Source organism: Equus quagga, chromosome 7, assembly GCF_021613505.1.
Source record: "Equus quagga isolate Etosha38 chromosome 7, UCLA_HA_Equagga_1.0, whole genome shotgun sequence".
Classification (NCBI taxonomy): Eukaryota; Metazoa; Chordata; class Mammalia; order Perissodactyla; family Equidae; genus Equus; species Equus quagga.
The window spans coordinates 70,031,272-70,052,340 of NC_060273.1; the positions used below are offsets into that span (position 1 = coordinate 70,031,272).

At 57.4% G+C, this 21,069-nt stretch overlaps 1 protein-coding gene across 1 annotated transcript in view; it reads left to right on the forward strand.

Annotated features, from left to right (window-relative positions):
- PDGFRB (platelet derived growth factor receptor beta) overlaps positions 1–21,069 on the forward strand; it is a 37,677-nt gene that overhangs the window by 12,592 nt on the left and 4,016 nt on the right. Inside the window, exons 2-21 of the mRNA XM_046666156.1 lie at positions 3,256–3,301; positions 4,447–4,770; positions 5,292–5,558; positions 6,278–6,405; positions 6,518–6,692; positions 7,252–7,444; positions 8,095–8,210; positions 9,511–9,634; positions 10,067–10,278; positions 12,705–12,799; positions 13,722–13,854; positions 14,339–14,443; positions 14,779–14,889; positions 15,940–16,099; positions 17,131–17,291; positions 17,985–18,103; positions 18,362–18,484; positions 19,257–19,368; positions 19,822–19,921; positions 20,481–20,586. Of these exons, the coding sequence (XP_046522112.1) occupies positions 3,262–3,301; positions 4,447–4,770; positions 5,292–5,558; positions 6,278–6,405; positions 6,518–6,692; positions 7,252–7,444; positions 8,095–8,210; positions 9,511–9,634; positions 10,067–10,278; positions 12,705–12,799; positions 13,722–13,854; positions 14,339–14,443; positions 14,779–14,889; positions 15,940–16,099; positions 17,131–17,291; positions 17,985–18,103; positions 18,362–18,484; positions 19,257–19,368; positions 19,822–19,921; positions 20,481–20,586 (2,904 nt within the window). The 5' untranslated portion in view covers positions 3,256–3,261. The remainder of the gene's footprint in view (positions 1–3,255; positions 3,302–4,446; positions 4,771–5,291; positions 5,559–6,277; positions 6,406–6,517; positions 6,693–7,251; positions 7,445–8,094; positions 8,211–9,510; positions 9,635–10,066; positions 10,279–12,704; positions 12,800–13,721; positions 13,855–14,338; positions 14,444–14,778; positions 14,890–15,939; positions 16,100–17,130; positions 17,292–17,984; positions 18,104–18,361; positions 18,485–19,256; positions 19,369–19,821; positions 19,922–20,480; positions 20,587–21,069) is intronic.

Here is a 21,069-nt window from a genome sequence, read left to right on the forward strand (position 1 = left end):
GGAGCCTCAGGACCCCGAGGGAGGGAAGCTGCTGCTGGCGGATGTGGCCAAGATGGACTGGATTTATTTAGATTAAGGCGGTGGGAAAGGAGTGGAGGCTTGTGTGTGCTGGAAGGAGGGAAGGCTGGGGCTCTGAGAATGACTCCCCAAGCACGCTTGCTCCCCTGGGCTTGGGCCCCTCACTCTGCTCCCCCAAGAGGGTCCCTCTGATTCACTGTGCAGAGCTGGGCAATTAGGCTATCTTTGGACCTCTGTCCCCCCAACCTGGCCAAATAGGAGGAATCATGAGGGTTTCCTGGCACATAGCACCCTCCTCATGGACAAAGGGGGATCCCCGAGGGTCCCCCACCCCTCTGTTCCAGGGACCTCCCTGGGCAGGAGAGTATGCCCAGGGTAGGGAGGTGCCTGCTCCCTGCCTGTGCCACCCATTTTGCTCCAGGTGGCTCCTCCCTGGAGCGCAGCCCTCTCCGTGGAGGAGGGCAGTTGTCCCAGGCAAGCCCACTACCTGCAGTCTGCTGCCTGGGCTTTTCTGGGGTTGGCTGGAACCCAGCAGCCTCTGGGAAGCACAGAGAGGTCTGTAGGCATTGGGTGCACAACTGAGGATGTCAAGGAGTCATCCAAGATAGACCAGATGGTCACGTCTGGGTGCCCCAAACCCCACTCTTGTCCTTCCCAGTCCTCCGGCCTGTTGTCCTTGCCACCCCTTCCCCCTGCCACCTCCTGCGTTTCCATATCAACAGTTTTTTGGTCTGGAAGTCACCTGAAAGACTGAGGCCCAGAGAGGGAAACAGCTTGTCAAAGTCCACACAGCAAGTCTGTGACCCAAGGGTCAGGGAAATTCAATCCATGGAATGAGATGAGCCTCAGGAACGTAGCCCCCTCCTTCTCATCAGCCCCCACCTCCTCAGACCACTCCAGTAGGAAAATACTGACTAGAACCTTCCCTCTGGTCAGGCAGAAAGGTGACTTTAGAACAGACATGGCTCTTTGAAAGAGATGACCGGTCCAAACCTCTCCCTGGATGGATGGGGACACAGAATCCCAGAGAGGCCTGGAGACTGGCTCAGTCTCACAGTGAGTCTGAGGCCCCTTTTGACTGGAGCCAAAATGCTCATTTCACAAAGAGAGAAGCCAGTCCAAGATCCCTGGGTGTCTACACTTGCCCTAAGGTGTCTACACTCTCCCTGAGCTCTTTTGTCCAGCCTATCCTGTCCCTCCAGTCTGATTCTGCCTTTTGCTGTGTGACTGGGCCATGAGTCTGCTGTCTCTGGGCCTCTGCTGCCTGTTTAAAAAGGCCCCTCCCAGCTCAGTCTCAGAGACTTGTAAGTCGGTGCCCAGACCCAAGCCCAGCAGGAGAGGAGCCAGAGTCGGGGGCTGCTCGCCCTGGGGCCCAGCCCACACAGCCCAGCCTTCCAGAGCCAGGCCAGCCCCAGTTGCAGTGACCTCCCCTCTCGGGCTGGCGGACCAAATTCCTCCTTTAGAATAATAAACACTGTGGCCAGCCAGGGAGGCTGGGAGGGGAGGGGCAGGAGGCTGAAATGACCCCCTCCCCCAGCCTCGGCTGCTAATGATTTTCTTTGGCTGAGATCTCTGGCAGGAAGGAGGGAGCCAGAGGGGCACCCACCGAGGGGCAGATGGGCCTCTGTGGGGGCTGCTGGCTCTGCCATAATGCTGCTCCCTCCTGCTGGAGGAGGCCTGGCATCCAGCTGGAGGGGCTGGGGCAGGAGGATGGGAGTGAGGGGCAGTGGAAGGGGCATCAGAAGGGCTGGGCTTTGGGACTGGAGCCATTGGGAGAGGGGAGCAATGAGGGGACCCTCAGGCAGCCTGGTCTGAAGGGATGGGGAGACCGAGGAGGAGAAGAGCAGATTCGCTCGGAGAGCTTCTTGGGGTGCTGGGCAGGGTGAGACTAGGGGTCCACAGGCTGGGGGCCTTGCCCCTGTCCCATTACTCATGTGTAATGCAGCTCTGTAATCATCATCGTCCATCCCATTTTGAGAGCTGGAGACTGAGGCCAGCAAGATAGCTATGGCACCGGAGGCAGCCCTGCTGGGGCTCAAATGTGGACCCCAGTCCTGGATTGGAAACTCAAGGGGTGAGATGGGGGGTGGAGTAGGGGTGAGCTGGTTGTGGCCTTCGGAGCCAAGCCAGGCTGGGCAGCCGCTCAGGGAAGTCAGCAGACCCAGGGCACCCGGAGGCTCCTTGTTGCTTTGTCACATGGTCACTCCCCACGTTTCTTGCTCTGCGACCCTGTCCACTCTGGCCTCCTTCCTGTCGATGCTGCAGGCAGCCCCTGCAAACCTGGCTGTTGGTGGCTATACCTGGGGTCCTCGGGTGGGGCTGCCAAGGGCAGGGATAGTACAAAGACTCACCGATTGGCTCTGCCTTTCCCCCGGTGGCCTGCTTCTGTCATTCTGCTCCATCACTGTGTGTTTCCTCACTCTCTGTCTCTCTGTGTCTTTGTCTCTCTCTACCTCTATCATCCCAGGTCTCTTTGTCTTCTCAGACAAGGTCTGCAGTGTAACCCAGGGCAAACTTCTTTCTTTCTCAGGGCCTCAGTTTCCCCATGTGGACCCTGGTCAGGGAGGAGTGGGGCTTGGATTCAGTATCTCCAAGGACCTTTGAAGCCTTGCCGTGCGATGGGGCCTCCCCTGGGCTCAGCCCCTGGCCCCTCTCCCCTGGGCCTTCCTCTGGACTCGGGGCTGAGTAAAGGGGGCCAGGCATGGGGGTGCCCCCCCCCACATTCCACAGCCCTGACTCCCCCGCTTCCCTTCCCACAGCCGCCTCCATTTCCTGTTGTGCTTGTGGAGCTGTGGGAGTTCTCTGGGTTCTGGCTCACCCCTCCTTCTCCCCCAGGCCTTTCATCACACTTTCCCAAATATTTGTCCTGGCAGATAAGAGCCTGGTATTGGAACTGTCACCCGGAGGACAGGCTGTTAGAGCTGGCGGGTCTCTGGACACCATCCAGCCCAAGTCCCCCACCCCCACTGTACATACAGAGAAACTAAGGCCCAGAGAGAGGTGGGGGCTCAGCCAAGGCCACAGGAAAGGGAGAGCAGAGCCCCAGCAGGGTCCAGGCACCCTGAGGCTGAGCCCAGTGAAGGGGAGAGCTGTGGGCATGAGTGCCCTCCGGGCCATGGGACACAGGTGGCCTTTGACTTCAGCCCCATGGATATGGAGGCTGAGTGGCCCAGACTGGGGCTTACTCTGCAGGACCCAGGTATGAAGATGGGCCCTGACCCCTGTTTAACTCTGCAGGAAACCATGTGGCTTCTGAGTACCACGACAGCTCCGGTCCTCAAAGGTAGGTCAGCTGGGGGCATGGGGAGGGAGCCCCACTAAGCAGGACCCTACAGCTGGCAGGGGTGCAGGGGTGGTGCATGTCAGCACCAGGGCCTGGGAGCCCAGGGGCACTGCCATCTCTTGAGCCTCACTTCCCACCTTTCCAGGGGGTCTTGGTGGTGGCCTCCTTCTCCTCCCCACCCCTCAGCTCGGAAACCTCAGTGGACCCCTGCTTGTCCACAGCATCAGTTCAAATCCTTGGCTTGGCCCTCCACACCCCATACCCCTCACCAACTGTCCTCACCCCACTGGCTAATAGTCACCCCTGTCTCCTATCTCTTCTCAGCACTTGTTGGTATCAGTCTGGCCAGTCTGGTTCTGGTCTGGGGCTCCCCTCCCCAGCCTGGACCCCTCATTGGCTGTGAGCTCCCAAGTCCTGGCCGGGCCTCTCTCAGCACACCCTTCTCTCACTCCTGCCTGTGACATGCAGTTGGCCCTCCAGGAGCTGGGCGGCTGACCAGGCAACCAGCGGTCATTGGCAATCAATGAGCAGCAGACGGCCTGCTCGAGAATGGCTGACTGGCTGGCTGAGCACCCACTGGTCTGGGGGGCATGGCTTAGAGAATCCTTCCCTCTGGGATGTCAGCAGGAGGAGGGAATCAGTCACTTGACACTCCAGTGTCAACCCCAACCCCAGTGCCCTCCAGCCCCCAGGGGTCTCAGCATCTCTGCTGCCCCCGTCTGCCCCCTCTGAGCTACCTGGCCCCACCTCCCCAAGCAGGGCCACCTCTGGGCTTTGGGTGGAACCTGGGCAGCTCGGGAAGCTGCAGGGAAGAGCTCAGAAAGTGACCTGGGAAGTCATGCAGGAACTGGAGGCCTGGGAATTGCTTCCCGAGGATTTCCTGATGCCTCGGGAGAACGTGCCCACAGCCTGAACGCAGCTGTGCTGCAGGCCAGGGGTCAGAAGGCACGAGATCAGGAGGCTGGGAGGAGTCCCTGGGGGCCAAGCACTGGGCGAGTGGACCTCAGAGCCAGGGGTTCCAGCCTGTGTTTGGATGAAGGAGGCGTGTTCTTCAAGGGCCATGCATATGCAGCCTCCCCAGGGTCAGCTGTGAGGGGAGGTGCTGAGGCTCCTGTGCCCTGAAGTCCGATGCCTCCTCCCCAAAGGCCAGGTGCTGCTGCTGCCCCTGCTGTTGCTGCTGGGACCACCGGCCTCCCGGGGCCTGGTCATCACGCCCCCGGGGCCAGAGCTTGTCCTCAATATCTCCAGTACCTTCATGCTCACCTGCTCGGGTCCAGCTCCAGTGGTATGGGAACGGTTATCCCAGGAGCCCCTGCAGGAAACGGCCAAGACCCAGGACGGCACCTTCTCCAGCATGCTGACGCTGACCAATGTCACTGGGCTAGACACAGGAGAATATTTCTGTGCCTACAAAGGCTCCCATGGGCTGGAGCCTGGTGAGCGAAAACGGATCTACATCTTTGTGCCAGGTAAGGCCCCCAGCCTGTGGGCTCACTCCCTTACTCCTCTCCTCAACTGAGGCATCTGGGGGAAGCTCAGAGGGTGCTTGAGTGACACTGTGAAATACAGCCAGTGTAGAAGTGCAGATGAATCATGGAATCCAGTCTGGCTCAGTCCAGCAGTATGTTCACTCCCACCCCTCGGTCTGGATATCTGCCTGCTCCCTGCCAGCCCACCCCATTCCTGGCTCCCAAGAACTCTGCATTCTTAGCTGATTCCAGTATGCTCCCTCTTGGCCTCCACATCCCATCTTCCCCATTCTCCAAGCTCCAGGTACCACCTGCCCTTCAACTTGTGGCTCATCTTCTTTCTCACCCTGGTACTGTCCATATCAGATGTTAAAGCTGGAAGGGACCTTAGAGAAGAGTACCTTATTCTTAGGTAAAGGGGCTAGAGAGGGGAAGACATCTGCTCAAGGTCACACAGCAATTCAGGGGATAGCCAGAAACCCAGCTCCCCTGACGCTCATTCTTGGCCCCACCCCTGACAGATCCCACTGTGGGCTTCCTCCCCGTCGACCCCGAGGAACTATTCATCTTTCTCACGGAAATAACTGAGACCACAATTCCATGCCGAGTGACGGATCCACAACTGGTGGTGACACTGCATGAGAAGAAAGTGGATGTCCCGCTGCCCATCCCCTATGACCACCAACGTGGCTTCTCTGGTACCTTTGAGGACAAGACTTATGTCTGCAAAACCACCATCGGGGACAGGGAGGTGGATTCGGAAGCTTACTACATCTACAGCCTCCAGGGTGAGCTCCCTTTCTGGCCTGCTGCTCAGCAGAGGCCAGTATGACCCTTCGCAGAGCCCTTTCCAGTTTACAAAGTGTGCAATTCCATGTTTCACTGGATTCTCACTGCAGTCTTGGAAGGCAGGTAGTGTTTCCCTATACAGATGAGGAAACTGAGGCTCAGAAAGAGGACGGAGTATGCTAAAGGCCACAGGAAGCATTATGGCAGAGCTGGGCTGTATACCATGGTGGGCAAACCACAGACTGGAGCCAGTTGGGTTTGAATGCCAGCTCTGCCACTTCCCATCTGAGTGACTTTGCACAAGGCACAGAATCTCTCTGAGCCTGCGTCTTCCTCTGTAAAATGTTGATAATAATGACTGCCTGCCTAGTGGGATCATTGTGAAGATTAGAGAAAACCCAAGACCAAGGGTACCTGGGACACAGTTGTGCTCAGTAGATTTCCCTGGTACTTAGATGCCCAGAGGGTACTTTGATTTCAAGACTGTCATCCCTTCTAGAATGTCAGCTCCTTGAGGACATTGCCTGTTGTGTTTACTGCTAAAGCCCCGGTGTCTAGAATAGTCCTTAGCATGTTGTAGGTCTTCAATAAATATTTGTTGAATCAATGAATCTTCCACACCAGTTATCTCCTCCCTCGCTGCCCCCCCAATCCTGAAGCTGAAGTAGGAGTGGCTGATGATGACTTCCTCAGCCCTAGGACAATCTCTCCCCACCAGTGTCATCCATCAATGTCTCAGTGAATGCAGCGCAGACCGTGGTCCGCCAGGGTGAGAACATCACCATCATGTGCATTGTGACTGGGAACGAGGTGGTCAACTTTGAGTGGACATACCCACGCATGGAGGTAATGCTGGGCCAGGGGCTGGAGGAAGGGCCAGGCAGGGATGCATATCTCAACTTGCATCCTGACTTCTTGGACCCTTCCTGATATGGCTATGCCTCACCTCTCCCTACAGAGCGGGCGGTTGGTGGAGCCAGTGACTGACTTCCTCTTCGATATGCCCTCCCACATACGCTCCATCCTGCACATCCCCAGTGCCGAGCTGGGTGACTCAGGGACCTATATCTGCAATGTATCAGAGAGTGTGAATGACCATCGTGATGAAAAAGCCATCAATGTCACTGTGGTTGGTGCGTGCCTTGGGCTGATCCCCAACCCTCATTCTGAGCTGGACCCAGACCTTGTCACAGCCCTGGGGTCCAGTCCAGCTCTAGCCTCAGTGCTGCCCAAAGCCCTATTTCCAGGATAAACCCAAACCAAAGTGCAGTGTCTGCCCCAAATCCACCCCTAATCCCAACCTAGACTTTCCACCTAGCCAGAACTCCAGCCCCAACTCTATTTCTAAACCCAACTGCCATTCCAGGCCCAGGCTGCCCATTCCAAATTCGACCACGCTGCAACTCACCTCAGTCACAATTCCCAGCCCGGTGAGAACTACAACTCGAGTGCCAATCTCAAACCCGGCCCCCCAACCAATATCAACCCCCAATTCAGCTCCTGCTCCAGTCCCAGTCCCAAGGTCAACCCCAGCTAGGGTAAAGCCTGAAGCCCCGCCCCCAGAAGATGGGCACCTTTGAGATTCAGTTGATGCCCCGCCTCCAGGAGCCCCGCCCCCGTGAGGCGCTGCCCCATTGGTGGCCGGGCATAGCCCCGCCCCTATGGCCCCGCCCTGACGGCCACCCTTTGCAGAGAGCGGCTACCTGCGGCTGCTGGGAGAGCTGGACCCTGTACAATTCGCGGAGCTGCACCGCAGCCGGACACTGCAGGTGGTGTTCGAGGCCTACCCGCCACCCACTGTCGTGTGGTTCAAGGACAACCGCACGCTGGGCGACTCCAGCGCCGGCGAGATCGCCCTGTCCACGCGCAACGTGTCCGAGACCCGGTGAGCAGCCACCGGCCCGCTGCATGCTTGAAGTTATTATTCTCTGCCGCCGCCAGGCAGCCCACAGCCTTCAGCCACTGGACAAACCTAGGCCCATCTTTCCTGAAAGCCTACTATGTGCCAGGCACTGGGGCTGCTGCAGAGATCAGGACAATTCCATCCCTCTAGGGTTTCCTGTCTAGTGGGGAAAGCAGACACTGGTCAGATGATCACCCAGATGGTGTTGTCCTTGTGATGGGTGGAGACAGGAGCGGGCAGCCAAGGAGAAAAAAGCCAGATGATTGGGAGAGTGGGTGCCAGGCAGACCACCTATGCATGGAAGGCAGCCCTGAGGCTGGAGATTAACAGGCTGACAGGAGGTGCAGCATGTTAAGAAAAGTAGCCTCAGACCTTTCTGAGGGGGATAAGATGAGGGGGAGGGAAATGATGCTCCCCCCACCCCATCCTTCCCAACCCCCGCCTTGGCTCAGTGGAGCTGCCTATGGGTGGGGATTCAGGAGACTGGGTGTGAGTCCTGGCTCTTCGACTGACGCCTATATGACCCTGCAAGCCCCTTCCCCTCCCTGGGCCTTGTTTTTCTGTCTGTCCAAGGAGGGTGGGGAGGGCTGTAATCTTCCAGCTCTGACGGCTGGGCCTGTCCTGCTCCCCAGGTACGTGTCAGAACTGACACTGGTGCGGGTGAAGGTGGCTGAGGCTGGCCACTACACCATGCGGGCCTTTCATGAGGACGCTGAGGCCCAGATCTCCTTCCAGCTGCAGGTCAACGGTGAGGAGCCCTCCACTCTGCCTTCCTTCTCCTGCCCCTCCCACCCCATTCCCTCTCCTTTCCTACACTGCCCACCCACCCGTAGGAGGGGCAGGAGAGGGAGCTGGGGACTCGGGAGGCTGGGTTCTCGGCTGAGCTCTGACACCGGCTTACTGCCCTGTGAACTTGCCATATCCCCTCTCTGCGGCTCAGTTTCCCTATCCAAGGAGGCCATTGGGCTAGAACTGGCATTTCAGGCATTCATGTACCAATGCCATGATTCTTCCTTCTCACATATCACTGATACTATACTACCAATTAGATAGCGAGTTATGGAGCAACTACAACGTGCCGGTCCATTCCAGGTGCTTGAGGCCCTGTCTTTGTGCAGCTTGCATCCTAGCAGAGGGAGACAAACATTCGACAGTGGGGAAAACCCCCAGCAAATTACATAGAAAGTTAAAAGGTAACACGCGCTGTGGAAGAAGAAAAGCTGGGTAGGGAGGATGGAGAGTTCTGGGGGTAGGGCGGGGAGGGCTGCAGTTCGAAACAGCGTGATCAGGGTTGGCCTCATTGAGATGACATTTGCATGAAGACTTCAAGAAGTTGAAGGCATGAGCCAAGTGGCTATTTGGGAAAGGACACACCAGGCCCGCAAAGGGAGGAGCAACAGCGGAAAGACCCGGTGGCTGGAACAGAGTCGGGGCAGTAGTGGGAGATGAGGTCAGAGCTGAGACGGGGTAGCTGGGGGGTGGGGCAGGTCAGATCATGTAGGGCCTCGTGGGCCCTTGTCTGGACCCTGGCTCTCACTATGACTGAAATGAAGAGCCAGTGCAGGGTTTTGAACAGAGGGATGACAATGTTCTGTCAATTAACTTTCTAAAAATAAATGTATTTTGAAAGAGAATTTAACCTCTCAATCGCAGATGGAAAATCAGCATCACATGTCATAAATATAAAGCAACCGCTAAAATAAACTCTGAGAAAACAAAACAGTGCTATTAAATTCTAGCTCCGTGCTCTGGCCTTCCCAGGGCTCTCTGATCCTCGGCCTGCTCTCTCTTTGTTAAAACCGACGATTAGCAAGTCTCAGAGAAGTGTTAAAGACAGACTAGCACCCTACGGAGGCTTTCCCTTTGAAGTACCCAGAAGGGGACTCTGTCAGCTTTCACACGGGGATTCCTGCTACTTAATGTCCACCTGCCGCCTGAGCTCCCCCCTACCCCAGGGGAGGCTGGGGGCCAGGTCCTCCCTGAGGGCCTTTCCCACAAACTGCTTCTTCTGACCTCCCCCCCTCCCGCCCCGTGCCCTCTCCGTGCAGTGCCTGTCCGCGTGCTGGAGCTGAGCGAAAGCCATCCCGCCAGCGGGGAGCAGACAGTCCGCTGTCGCGGCCGGGGCATGCCACAGCCGCACCTCACCTGGTCCACTTGCAGCGACCTCAAAAGGTGAGCGGACCCCGGGGCCTCAGTCTTCCGGAGTACTCACAGCTGGCTGGAAGGACCTAGTGAAGGTCACCTCATTCAGCCCCTTCCTCTAGGCACACTGTTCCAGGCTAAGGCCACATCCTAGAAGGTATGGCTTCTTGGAGATGCTCTCCATGAGCTAAATTGTGCCTTTCTTTACCTTTCTTCTGAGGGTCAAGTGAAGGGAGTGGATTTTGCAATCCAGGGTTCTCAGTTCTGGGGTAGGAGCGCCCCCTGCTGGTCCGTCTACGGACCACAGGAGGAACGAGCTCAGGACCAGGCAGCGGGAAGCAGCACGGAATGGATGCGCCTGGTCTCTTTCCACCACCGTCCGTTGGCACTGCCTGTTGGTCTCAGTTTCTCCGCCTGCGGAGGGAAGGGACTGCAAGCATACTCGGCTGGCTCTCCTGGCAGGTGTCCGCGCGAGCTGCCGCCCACGCCGCTGGGGAACAGTTCTGAGGAGGAGAGCCAGCTGGAGACCAACGTGACGTACTGGGCGGAGGAGCAGGAGTTCGAGGTGGTGAGCACGCTGCGCCTGCGCCGCGTGGATCGGCCACTGTCGGTGCGCTGCACGCTGCGCAACTTGCTGGGCCATGATGTGCAAGAGGTCACTGTGGTGCCACATTGTGAGTCTTCCAGCCTCGGCGGCCCTTGATGACCCCTCACCCCCACCTTAACCCTGCCGTACTTGGGATTGCGCTTGTGCGCCCACAGCGGGCCAGAGTCAGCGTGTCCTTGGGCGCTCAGGAGCATTGTGAAACCTGCCAGAGTATGTTTCTCTGCAGTTACACGACAACACGATATTGGCACATGTGTACATCCAAGAATACAAGTCTATAAGCCATGCCTATGAATAGCACTCTCTCGTTATGCTAGTGTATGTACACTGTGAGCATGCCTGATCCTTGGACACGCGTGCAAACCCTCCAAATGTAGCTTTGTAAACCATGTAATGAGGAAGGCCCCATCCCCAGATCCATGCATGAAGCTAGAGTGTATGTCTGTGAGCATGTACACAAGCACGCATGATGCCTGTCTCTGTGCATAAACCCCCTGAGTGTTTGTAAATCATGGACATGAGCGTGCCCAATCCCCAGACGTGTATATAAACCCACGAATGTATGTCTGTATGCATGTCCATGCGGTGCACAGCCCCCAGATGAGAGTGCAAACCATGCATGTACAGTTCCTGTGCATGTGTGCAAACTGGCATAGTGCATGGCTGTGAGCATGGAGCTGCAGCACACCTTTCTGTGAAAGTGTGCAAGGACAATCCCCACATGTGTGCCTGCTGTCCAATGCATGTCTGTTAGCAGGTACCCATACGTGCTGATTCTCATCCATGTGGACAGTCTCTACAGGCCCTGTGCATACGTGTACCTGTCTGCTTGTACTTCACATGTGTACTTGTTTCTTCATTCGGTAAATAGTGACGAGGTCCCAACTTCTCACCGGAGAAGGCCCAGTCCTGCCTGCCCTTCAGGTGTCCGCACTCCAGAGAGGAGGCAGACGGGGAACTAGGCAGTCCCACCGCGGGGGTCAGCAGTCTGCGGGGAAAGCCTAGAGGGAGGAGGGGCTCCACGCTCAGCTGTGGAATTCAGGAAAGTGTCCTGCAAAAGGGAAGCTTTAGGTCAAAACCTGAAAGGTAACTGGGAGTTATCCTGGTGAGGAATGGTGTTCCAGTCAGAGGGAATGGCCTGTGCAGAAGCCCAGAGGCAAAAAGAGTTCAGAGGAATTAAATGAATTCAATGAGGCTGGAGCACAGAGTCTATGTGTATTTAGGAGCTGAGGGGAGGAGACAAAGGGGAGGGGAGTATAAGAGAGGGGCTGCAGGGGGAGGCAGAAGCCGGTGATGCAAGACTGAGAAGGCTGTGGGAGGCCTTTTGGACACACTGAGGCTCAGGCAGGTCCATGGGCTTGCACACGTACATGTCTCTCTACACAGACCTGCCTCTTGCCTCCTGCTTCCTACCCTGTGGTGGGATGGGTGGGGGTTTTAATACCTTATCTCACCCACACTCCCACACGTGCATACTTATCCCCGAGCAAGTGGGCACCTGCAGACCAGCTCTGAGCAAGGCAGAAGTAAAGCTTTTGGGTGCCCCCTGAGGGGGAAGCCATGCCCCGGCCCACGGGGAACTGCCGTGGCTGGATGAAGCCTCCTCTGCTTACTCTGATGGCTCCTTAGAAGATTCGGATCTCCTTCCCAGAGCTGAATGTGTGACCTGGTGGGGAGAGGGAGGAGAGGAGTCATGTCGGTCTGGAACCCTGAGGAGGAGGGACAGGACCCCCTGGGGAGCAGATAGAGGCAGGTGGGGGGCCAAGGAGGAGGGAAGGAGTTCCCCAGGGACCCCATGGGTGGCCAGTGGGGCAGGGCAGGGGAGACGAGGGTCTGGCCAGGGCCAATGTGGAGGGAGTAGGAAGGAATGGGAAGCTGTGCGGCAAAGAGGCTGAGGCCTTGGGGATGGAAGAGACTCAGGACTTGGGGGGGGCCCCTACTTGGTTACTCGCATTCCCTGGGGCATGCACTTTGTAACCACCCTCACTACTCCAACCCCGCTGGACACTTGGGGTGAAACACAGGAGGAAACAGGCTCCTCTCTGCAGTCTGGGTTCATCAGGCTGTGGGGGCTCCATCATTCAGTCCACTGGCTGGCCACTCGGTCAGGCTCTGTCTGAGCTGTGACAGCCCTGACGAGGGCAGAGATTCAGAGGAGAGGTGAGCCGCAGCCCAGCCATCAGGAGCTTGCCCCCAATCTGGAGCTACAGCAGACAGGCCAGACTGACCCCCCAGGCTAAAGGGATGTGGGGGCCGGTAGTGATCTGAGCTGTGGGTGGTTACTGAGGGGCACGGGGTGTTTATGGGAGAGGCTGAAGGTGTGGCCCAGAGGGACAGGCTGAGAATCAGATATCACAGGCCACGGTTGGTGGAGGAGGGCTTCTCTTCTGGGCAGGATGGGCAAAGAGGGATTTGTGGTGCCAAAGATGGGGTGAGGGGAGGACAGCTGCCAAGCGCCCTGTTTGCTTATGGCTGGCTTTTGTCTGCCTCCAGCTCTGCCCTTCAAGGTGGTGGTGATCTCAGCCATCCTGGCCTTGGTGGTCCTCACGATCATCTCCCTCATCATCCTCATCATGCTCTGGCAGAAGGTAAGCCCCCACCCTCGCCTAATGGGTGCAGACTGGCACACCATTTTTTTGCATGGACCACCCCCCCCTCCCCCGGCCCCCGCTGTCCTTGAATCCTGCAGGATCTGGCCGTGCCTAGGCCAGCACGGAGCTCAGGTGTAAAATGATACAGAGTGACACTGAGTGTCTGAGCTGCCTCCACCCCCAGCACCTGGGCCGACCTGGGCCTGATCCAGACCATCCGGGGTTCCCTGCCTCTGCTCTGCCCCCTGGGGCCTGCTCAGACATCACCCTGCTAGCCTAGCCATAGGGCACGGACCTGTGGGGTGGACTCTGTGGGCTCCAGGGTTCTTCCAACTCTCACCCACAGAGATTCCCAGGATTCTACCAACATGCATTCTAAGCCTATTAATCTGTGATGTCAGTGTTCAGTTCTGAGAGTTCACCATTCTGTGATTCCAACATTTTAAGATTCCTGAGTTAGGATTGCAGCAACCCATCACTCTGTCATTCTAAGATTCCAGTCCTGTGATTCCAACATCCTGTGATTCCAACATTCTAGGGTTACATCTTTCTGAGACCCAGCACAGGGAGGGGCTGTCCACATCCGGCCAAGTGCTCCGGCCTCGCATCACTTTCAGGGGCTGCCTGCTCCTCTACTCCCATCTGAGGAGCAGCTGAAGCTCTGGGAGAAGCTGATAGGGAGGTTCTGATGAGCTGGGCCCTTGCCTGTCAGCTTCCCTTCAGCCACCCCCGAGCTGGGGCCCCTTGGCAGCTGTTCCCACTGAGCCCATGAAGACCTTGGCTCCATCAATAACTTGCTGTGTGACTTCAGATATGCCTCTGCCCCTCTCTGAGTTCAGAGTCTCCTGCCCCATCTGTTCCATAAGAGGCCTCGAGGCTCAGACTCCCTTTGATGACCCGTTTGGTCTCGGTCCTACAGAAGCCACGTTATGAGATCCGATGGAAGGTGATTGAATCTGTGAGCTCTGATGGCCATGAGTACATCTACGTGGACCCGATGCAGCTGCCCTACGACTCCACCTGGGAGCTGCCTCGGGACCAGCTTGTGCTTGGTCAGTCCAGGGAGGCCTCCTGTGGCAGGCTGAGGACTTGAGGCGGGTGGGAAGGCCTTGTCAGGACCAGCTTTGAGACCTAGGGCTGATGTCTTGCTGTCTCTGGCCCTCAGTGCCCCCCCTTCCATTGGCATCCTATGGTCCTGTGACTGTGAGAAAGGGCCCCTTCGCGGCACGAGGGGAAGTATTAGTCAAGGACAGGCTGAACGCCAGACCTGTGTTTAGTCTAGCTGGGGCGGCTGAGGGGTGCAGAGGAGCTGTGCTCCCCTCTGGGGAGGGAGGAAGTCTTCCAGGGACCAAAGATGGGCCAGAAAGCATGCAGGACTTAGATGAGACGCGAGCAAGGACCTTGAAACACTATGTTTTTAGGAACCTCCTTGGGGGAAAACCTTAAGTCCGGGGTGGCTTGAGGGGTTGGTCTCAGAGCAGGTGAGGGATGCAGCTTCCTGGTGGGCCGGGAGCTGAGGGGTCATCTCTACCCTAGGACGCACGCTTGGCTCCGGGGCCTTTGGGCAGGTGGTGGAGGCCACGGCTCATGGCCTGAGCCATTCACAAGCCACGATGAAAGTGGCCGTCAAGATGCTGAAATGTGAGTCCTGGGAGCCTGCCACTCCCTCACATCTGGGCCCCCACCTCTCCCTGCCCCCTCCCCACACATTCAGGCGTGCAGTCACACCCCAGCCAGCACCACTCCTGATTCTGCTTTGGGAGAGCCTTTCTCCCCCTCCGCCTCCTCCAGGGGCCTCCTCCCCTCCCCTCCCTTCCTTCCATCCTCTTTCCCCTCACCCTGCGTGTGGGTCCATACCATCCTAGGCCACCTGGGTCCTCCAGCACAGGGTGGGGCGGAAGAGCCAGAATAGGCTCCCGTGGGGCCTCCATGGGGCCTCAGTGGCTGGGCCAGGCCTGAGACCCCCTCTCCCTCAGCCACAGCCCGCAGCAGTGAGAAGCAAGCCCTCATGTCGGAGCTGAAGATCATGAGTCACCTCGGGCCCCATCTGAATGTGGTCAACCTGCTGGGGGCCTGCACCAAAGGAGGTACCGTACTTACTCTCCCAGAGGACTCTGGAAATGCCAGCAGCCGAGGCCTGGCCCCTTCCCACCCCCTCCTCACTCCACGGACAGCAGGACACTCCAGCTGGAGGGTCTGCACCCATCCTGCTCATTGCCCTCCCTTCACAGACCCGGATGGGTGTGGGGTTTACAAATCCACAAAATCACAGCACTGTCAAGGCCAAAGGACTCTTTCAGGTTCCAGTCCCAGTGGTTTCCAAATCAAGGGGTCCCATGAGATTTTTTAATTTTCAAAATGCGTTTTAGAAACTGTAATACATAACAGCTCCTGCGACACTGAGATGAGTTATATGCCCACCATGGGAGACCACCAGCGTGCTCGCTGGGAGCCGCTTTCCTTCAGATCATAGGAGAGAGTCTCTCCAGCCAAGTGTATTTATTTGAAGCTCTGATTGCACGTTAGGCCGCAAAAAAATGTTATCACCATTTGCAGCTGCTTATTGGGAGATTTCGGATTTTTCCTCAGGATTGTGCAACCAAAACAAAATACAGAAGTACGTTGCGTACAGAGGCCAGTTTGTGTCTGCGATGATCGCCCGTTTCAAAATGTTTGTTTTCATCAATATCTTCAATCTCCCACTGATTGACTTTCAGTAGATGTATTTCAATTTAAACAGTAACTTGATAATAAACAGTGCCTTTATTTACTTTATGTACTGGGCTCCAAAATAATCTTTAGTTTGAAAGGCTTTCAGTAGCAGCTAACACTGTGTGCTTGCTGTGGGCCCGGCACAGAGCTGAGCCGACAAGGGTAGCATCTCAGGACACCCGTGACAGCCCCTGGGGCGTCTGATTGGCCCCATTTAACAGATGGGAAAACTAAAGCTCAGGGAGACTAAGAATCTCGCTTGCAGTCACAGAGACAGGAAAAGAAGCCAAGTTTGCCTGTTGCTACAGCCCCTTCATGGTCTTACCCAACTGCCTCCCCCACGTGCAGCCCGTCACTAGCCTCCTGGCCCTGGTGGGAACCCCGAGGCCTCGCAGGGAACTGTCCCTGAGCCTGTCCCTCCGCAGGACCCATCTACATCATCACCGAATACTGCCGCTACGGCGACCTGGTGGACTACCTGCACCGCAACAAGCACACGTTCCTGCAGCACTGCTCCGAGAAGCGCCGGCCGCCCAGCGCCGAGCTCTACAGCAACGCCCTGCCCGTCGGCCTCCCCCTGCCCAGGTACTGCCCGGGGAGGGAGGCCAGGGCCTGCATCCTGGGGGAGCCCTAGGAGCCTGCTCACTCCCACCCTGTCCAGGACAGGGTCACTCCTGGCCTCACAAGTCACTGGGCTGTTTCACGGGTCACGAGGCATAACAATAATGTGATGGTGATGGTGGGCTCGCCTGCTGCCTACCGACTCTCCGCAGCATGCCAGCCCTTTTGCTGAGCGCCCTGCAGATGTGACCTCTGAGCCCTCACTCTGTTCCTGTGTCTGAGGCCTTCCTCAGTGAGCACCGGGCTCTCCTGTCCCAGGCCCCCCTCCCACAGCTGCACTCCAGGCTCGGCTCCTCGCTGCGGCTTCCCTACTCCCTCTGCACACCAGTCTCTCTGGTGTCCCGTGGGCAAGGCAGGCCCTCTCTTCTTCTTTTCAAAAAATAACATTTCTTGGTTCTTTTGCTGATTACAAATGCAATACAGGTTTACTGCAGAGGCAAGAGTAACTTCAGAAAAGCATTGAAAGCCATTAAAACTCACTCCTGTCTCCCCAATATGTTGATCGATTTCCTTTCAGTCTTTTTTCTCCTCCTGGAGACACATGTCTATGTTGACCCACAGCTCTCTGGGAGCTGATGCTGCGGGTAGCGCACGAAGGCAATTCATTGCCCACTCTGGGTTGTGACTGGGCACTCATGGGGCATCATGGCTGGACGGTGCTGCAGAGGCCACAGAAAGGTGCCTTGGTACTGGTCCTTCTTGTGACCCTTGTCCTGGGCTGCCACAGGTGCCCCTGGGCATGAGCTCTCTGAGGACACACACTGGGTCTTATGTCATCTTGGCAGCCCCAGCACCCAGCTCAGGTTGAAAGCCTGGTTGAAAGGGCTCACTGTGTGGTCATCCACACGGTGGCAGACTGGAGGAGGGTGAGTGAGTGAGTGATAGCAGGAATACATGAGTGGCAGGGCCTTGCACGCCCCAGGGCAAGTAGAGGGGCAGGAGGGGGAAGAGAAGGGAAAGGCTTGGCGTCTCCTGTGATGCTCTCTCACCCCCAGCCACATGTCCCTGCCTGGGGAGAGTGACGGTGGCTACATGGACATGAGCAAGGACGAGTCGGTGGACTACGTGCCCATGCTGGACATGAAAGGAGACGTCAAATATGCAGACATCGAGTCCTCCAACTACATGGCCCCTTACGATAACTACGTCCCCTCTGGTGGGTGCGCACGGTGTCCTCACCCCTGTGCGGCTCTTACACCTGTGCAGTGATGTATTCTTCTCAAAGCCTTTCACATGCCCAGCCTGGCAGCAACCCTGCGAGGAAGGCGGCCTCGTGCCCATTTCATAGATGCAGAAACTGAGGCTAGCTGCCTGCCTAAAGCTGCTGTGTGGTGGAGCTCCAATGTGAACCCCTGTTTCTGGGTCCAGTGGTGTGCACACAGCCCAGGGGGAGGGGGGGAAGGGGGGGGGGGGGGGGGGTGGTACCTGGCCTCCTGGGGCCTTGGGGAAGAGTGGTCTGCACAGAGTAGGCCCCAGGTTGATCCAGGGTCCCTGAGAAGCAGGCAGGCCAGGCTGAGCAAAAGTGGCCCAGGGCTAATGCCAAAGGATTTTCTGTTTGAGTGATTTTCTGTCGAATGAGGACACTGAGAAAGTAAGAGAGGTTTAGTTAGATATTTGGAAATCATTTTCATTTTGGGGGAGACTCCTCCCCACATCAATAGCCGTCATAGCACTACTCAACCTTCTACGTGCTTCCACATGCGACCGACCTATTCCACATCATGGTCAGTATTCCACAGACCGTCAGTAGCCACCTATCTTGGGCATTCAGGCTCATGAGCCAAAGGGCAGGGGTGCTAAGGGTCGTGGGGAGACACAAGACGGTGGGTGACCTTCTGCTCTCCCCTAGCCCCCGAGAGGACCTGCCGGGCGACTTTGATCAACGACTCCCCAGTGCTCAGCTACACCGACCTTGTGGGCTTCAGCTATCAGGTGGCCAATGGCATGGAGTTCCTGGCCTCCAAGAATGTACGTGTGGTCACAGTGGGCAGAGTGGGTCATGGGGAGGTGGGTCACCCAGCCAGCTGGGGTCCTCCAAGTACACAGCCCATAGGGCAGCTCCCTGTGGTGGGTGCGGACAGCGAATGCCGTCTCCCCGTGTGGCCCCTCACCCCGTGTGGCCCCCCCATACCTGGGCAGTAAGGCATTTTTCCCAAAGCCCTTGACAGGGAGGGTCTTTCCCCACAATTGCCCCCATGGCCTCAGCTCCCGTCTCCCCTTACCCAGTGTGTCCACCGAGACCTGGCGGCCAGGAACGTGCTCATCTGTGAGGGCAAGCTGGTCAAGATCTGTGACTTTGGCCTGGCTCGTGACATCATGCGGGACTCGAACTACATCTCCAAAGGCAGTGTGAGCACCTTTCCCGACTAAAGTGGCTGTGGCTCATAGGAGGTCAGGACGGGGCTTCTCGCAGCCCAACCTGCCCAGTGGCAACAGGCTCAGCCTGCCTAGCCATGTGTGCAGGGACAGGAATGGGAGCCACCATCGTGCATGGGGCGGAGGGGGCAGAGACGCTGAGGCTTTTCGGGGCTCAGATTTGACAGCAAGGGGCAAGGGACCAGCTGTAATGGGTCCAGGGGAGGGTGGAGGGGAAGCAGGCCAAATGTGTTCCACCAGCAGTGGTGCTGGCAAAGGAAGATGCCCTGGCACAAGGCTAAGGGAGACGGGGAGGTGACAGACAGTATTTGGTTCAAAACTGACTATCGTGCCTCCCACTCGTGTCCCTTCTTTCCACGTGGGGACAGTGAACCCCGAGGTGATGCTGGGCCCCAGAGATCTAAGGCAGCTAGGGTGAGAGCTGGTGGCACCTTGGCATGTCCCTGGCTCCCCGTCCACTCTACCAACCTGGTCAAGGGCCTCTACTGGGGTCATGGGGGCTGGGGGGGCCTCTCCTGTGAGGAGCCTCAGGCCCTGGGGCTCTCGCCCAGGGACAGGGGCTGCCAGATCCCCAGCACATGGAAAAGGAACTCAGCCTCCTGATCTTCTGGCCAGCACTGGGGTGGGTGGGCATCAGGGACCAGGAGTGAGGAGTTGGGAGTGGGAACCACCAGGCCTCCTCCCCTCCCAGGTACTGAGTGGGGCTAGCCCCTTCTTGCACTCAGGCTGTCCTGCCCTCCCACAGACCTTCCTGCCTTTGAAGTGGATGGCCCCCGAGAGCATCTTCAACAGCCTCTACACCACCCTGAGCGACGTGTGGTCCTTCGGGATCTTACTCTGGGAGATCTTCACCCTGGGTATGCTCCCTTCTTCCCCCAGCCCTCAGCAACATGGCACGGCCTCCACCCTGACCACTCACGCTGCCCAACTGGTAGGGCTGTGGGACAGGCTCCAGGACAGGGGTCCAGGGCTCTGGTTCAAGTCCCAGCTCTGCTGCTTTCTTGCTGCTGTGTTTCCTTGGCAAGTCCCTTGCCCTCTCTGTCTCTTTACCTCCCCATCTGAGTATCAGGGGGTTTAGACAGTGACATCAAAAAGCCTGCTTGGCTCTCGTGCTCTCTGGTTCTCTGATTCTGGAGAGGCTTGCAGTCTCCGTCCAGAGCCCATGAAAAAGCCCACGTTTCCCACTGCTGAGGCCACTGCACCCTCACCCACGCCAGGCTGGTGTGCCTCTCCCCGTCCCATAGAAAAAGATACCTGCCACTTTTCCACCATCCCTGAGCCTGCGTATCTACTGTCTCTGCCCCCGACAGGTGGCACCCCTTACCCAGAGCTGCCCATGAACGAGCAGTTCTACAATGCCATCAAGCGGGGCTACCGCATGGCCCAGCCTGCCCACGCCTCCGACGAGATGTAAGTGGAGCATTCTGCATTTGGGAGGGTTTTTTGGGTACAAATGATAGATATCCAACTTTACCGGCTTAAGCCAAAGATAGATTTATTACTCAGAGACCTAGACAAATCTAGGAACAGTTGGAGCTAGGGCTTCAGATGATGTCATCAGAAATCTCTTGCTCTCCCCTGTGGCTCTGCTTTCCTCTGGGCTGCCCTCATTTTCAGGCTGGCACTAGCCAAATGGCTATATCCTGGCTGCTTTCACCATCGTTCCAGCGAAAGGCCCAGAGGTGACTGTTGAGGGCGCAGCAGGGGTCCCATGGCCATCCAGAACCAGCTCCTGAGCTGAGGGGATGAAAACTCTTACCCACCAGACCTGAGTCATGTCCTCACCAAGGCGTGGCCAACCCATGGGACCACTGGTGGAGGGAGGGCTTCCCAAGGGGACATGGAGGTGCAATGATGGGAAGACAACACCTGTCCACCTACCTTCCCCCACTCCTTTCATTGCTCACCTTGTTCTGGGAGGCGGCAGACCCTCAGCCGGAGACCCTGACCCCCCTGCCCCTCTCCCCAGCTACGAGATCATGCAGAAGTGCTGGGAAGAGAAGTTTGAGATTCGGCCTCCCTTCTCCCAGCTGGTGCTGCTTCTCGAGAGACTGCTGGGTGAGGGTTACAAAAAGGTATGTTGAGGCAGGGAGGGGGTGGGGAACAGAGCATTCTGCTCCAGAAGTCTGACGCTAGGTACAAGGCTCTGTGTGACATGCTGGTATTTGGGGGACCACCCTTTACCCGCTCTGGGTCTCAGTTTCCCTGCAAGTACTAGTAAGGGATGGGCTGGAGCTATGAGTCTAATTTATTTTAGCAGCACAGAGAAACTGATTGACTTAAAGGGAGCCTACAGCCCCCTTCCTGCTGCAGCCTTCCTCCTGCCTTTGCACCCATGCCACATCTTGGGTCTCCTTCAGAAGTCTGAATGCCCCCAGGCTGGATGGCTGCTAAGGGCCTGGCCACGGGCTCACACAAGGCAGATGGATCCGGCAGGCCTTAAAGCCCTCCCTGTCCAACAGCGGGAGCTAGAGTGAGGGGCGCACGTCTCAGGTGGCACAGACACGGCCCTTTCCTGAGGTCCACCCCACTGCCACCCTGTGCTCTGGGACCAGTGA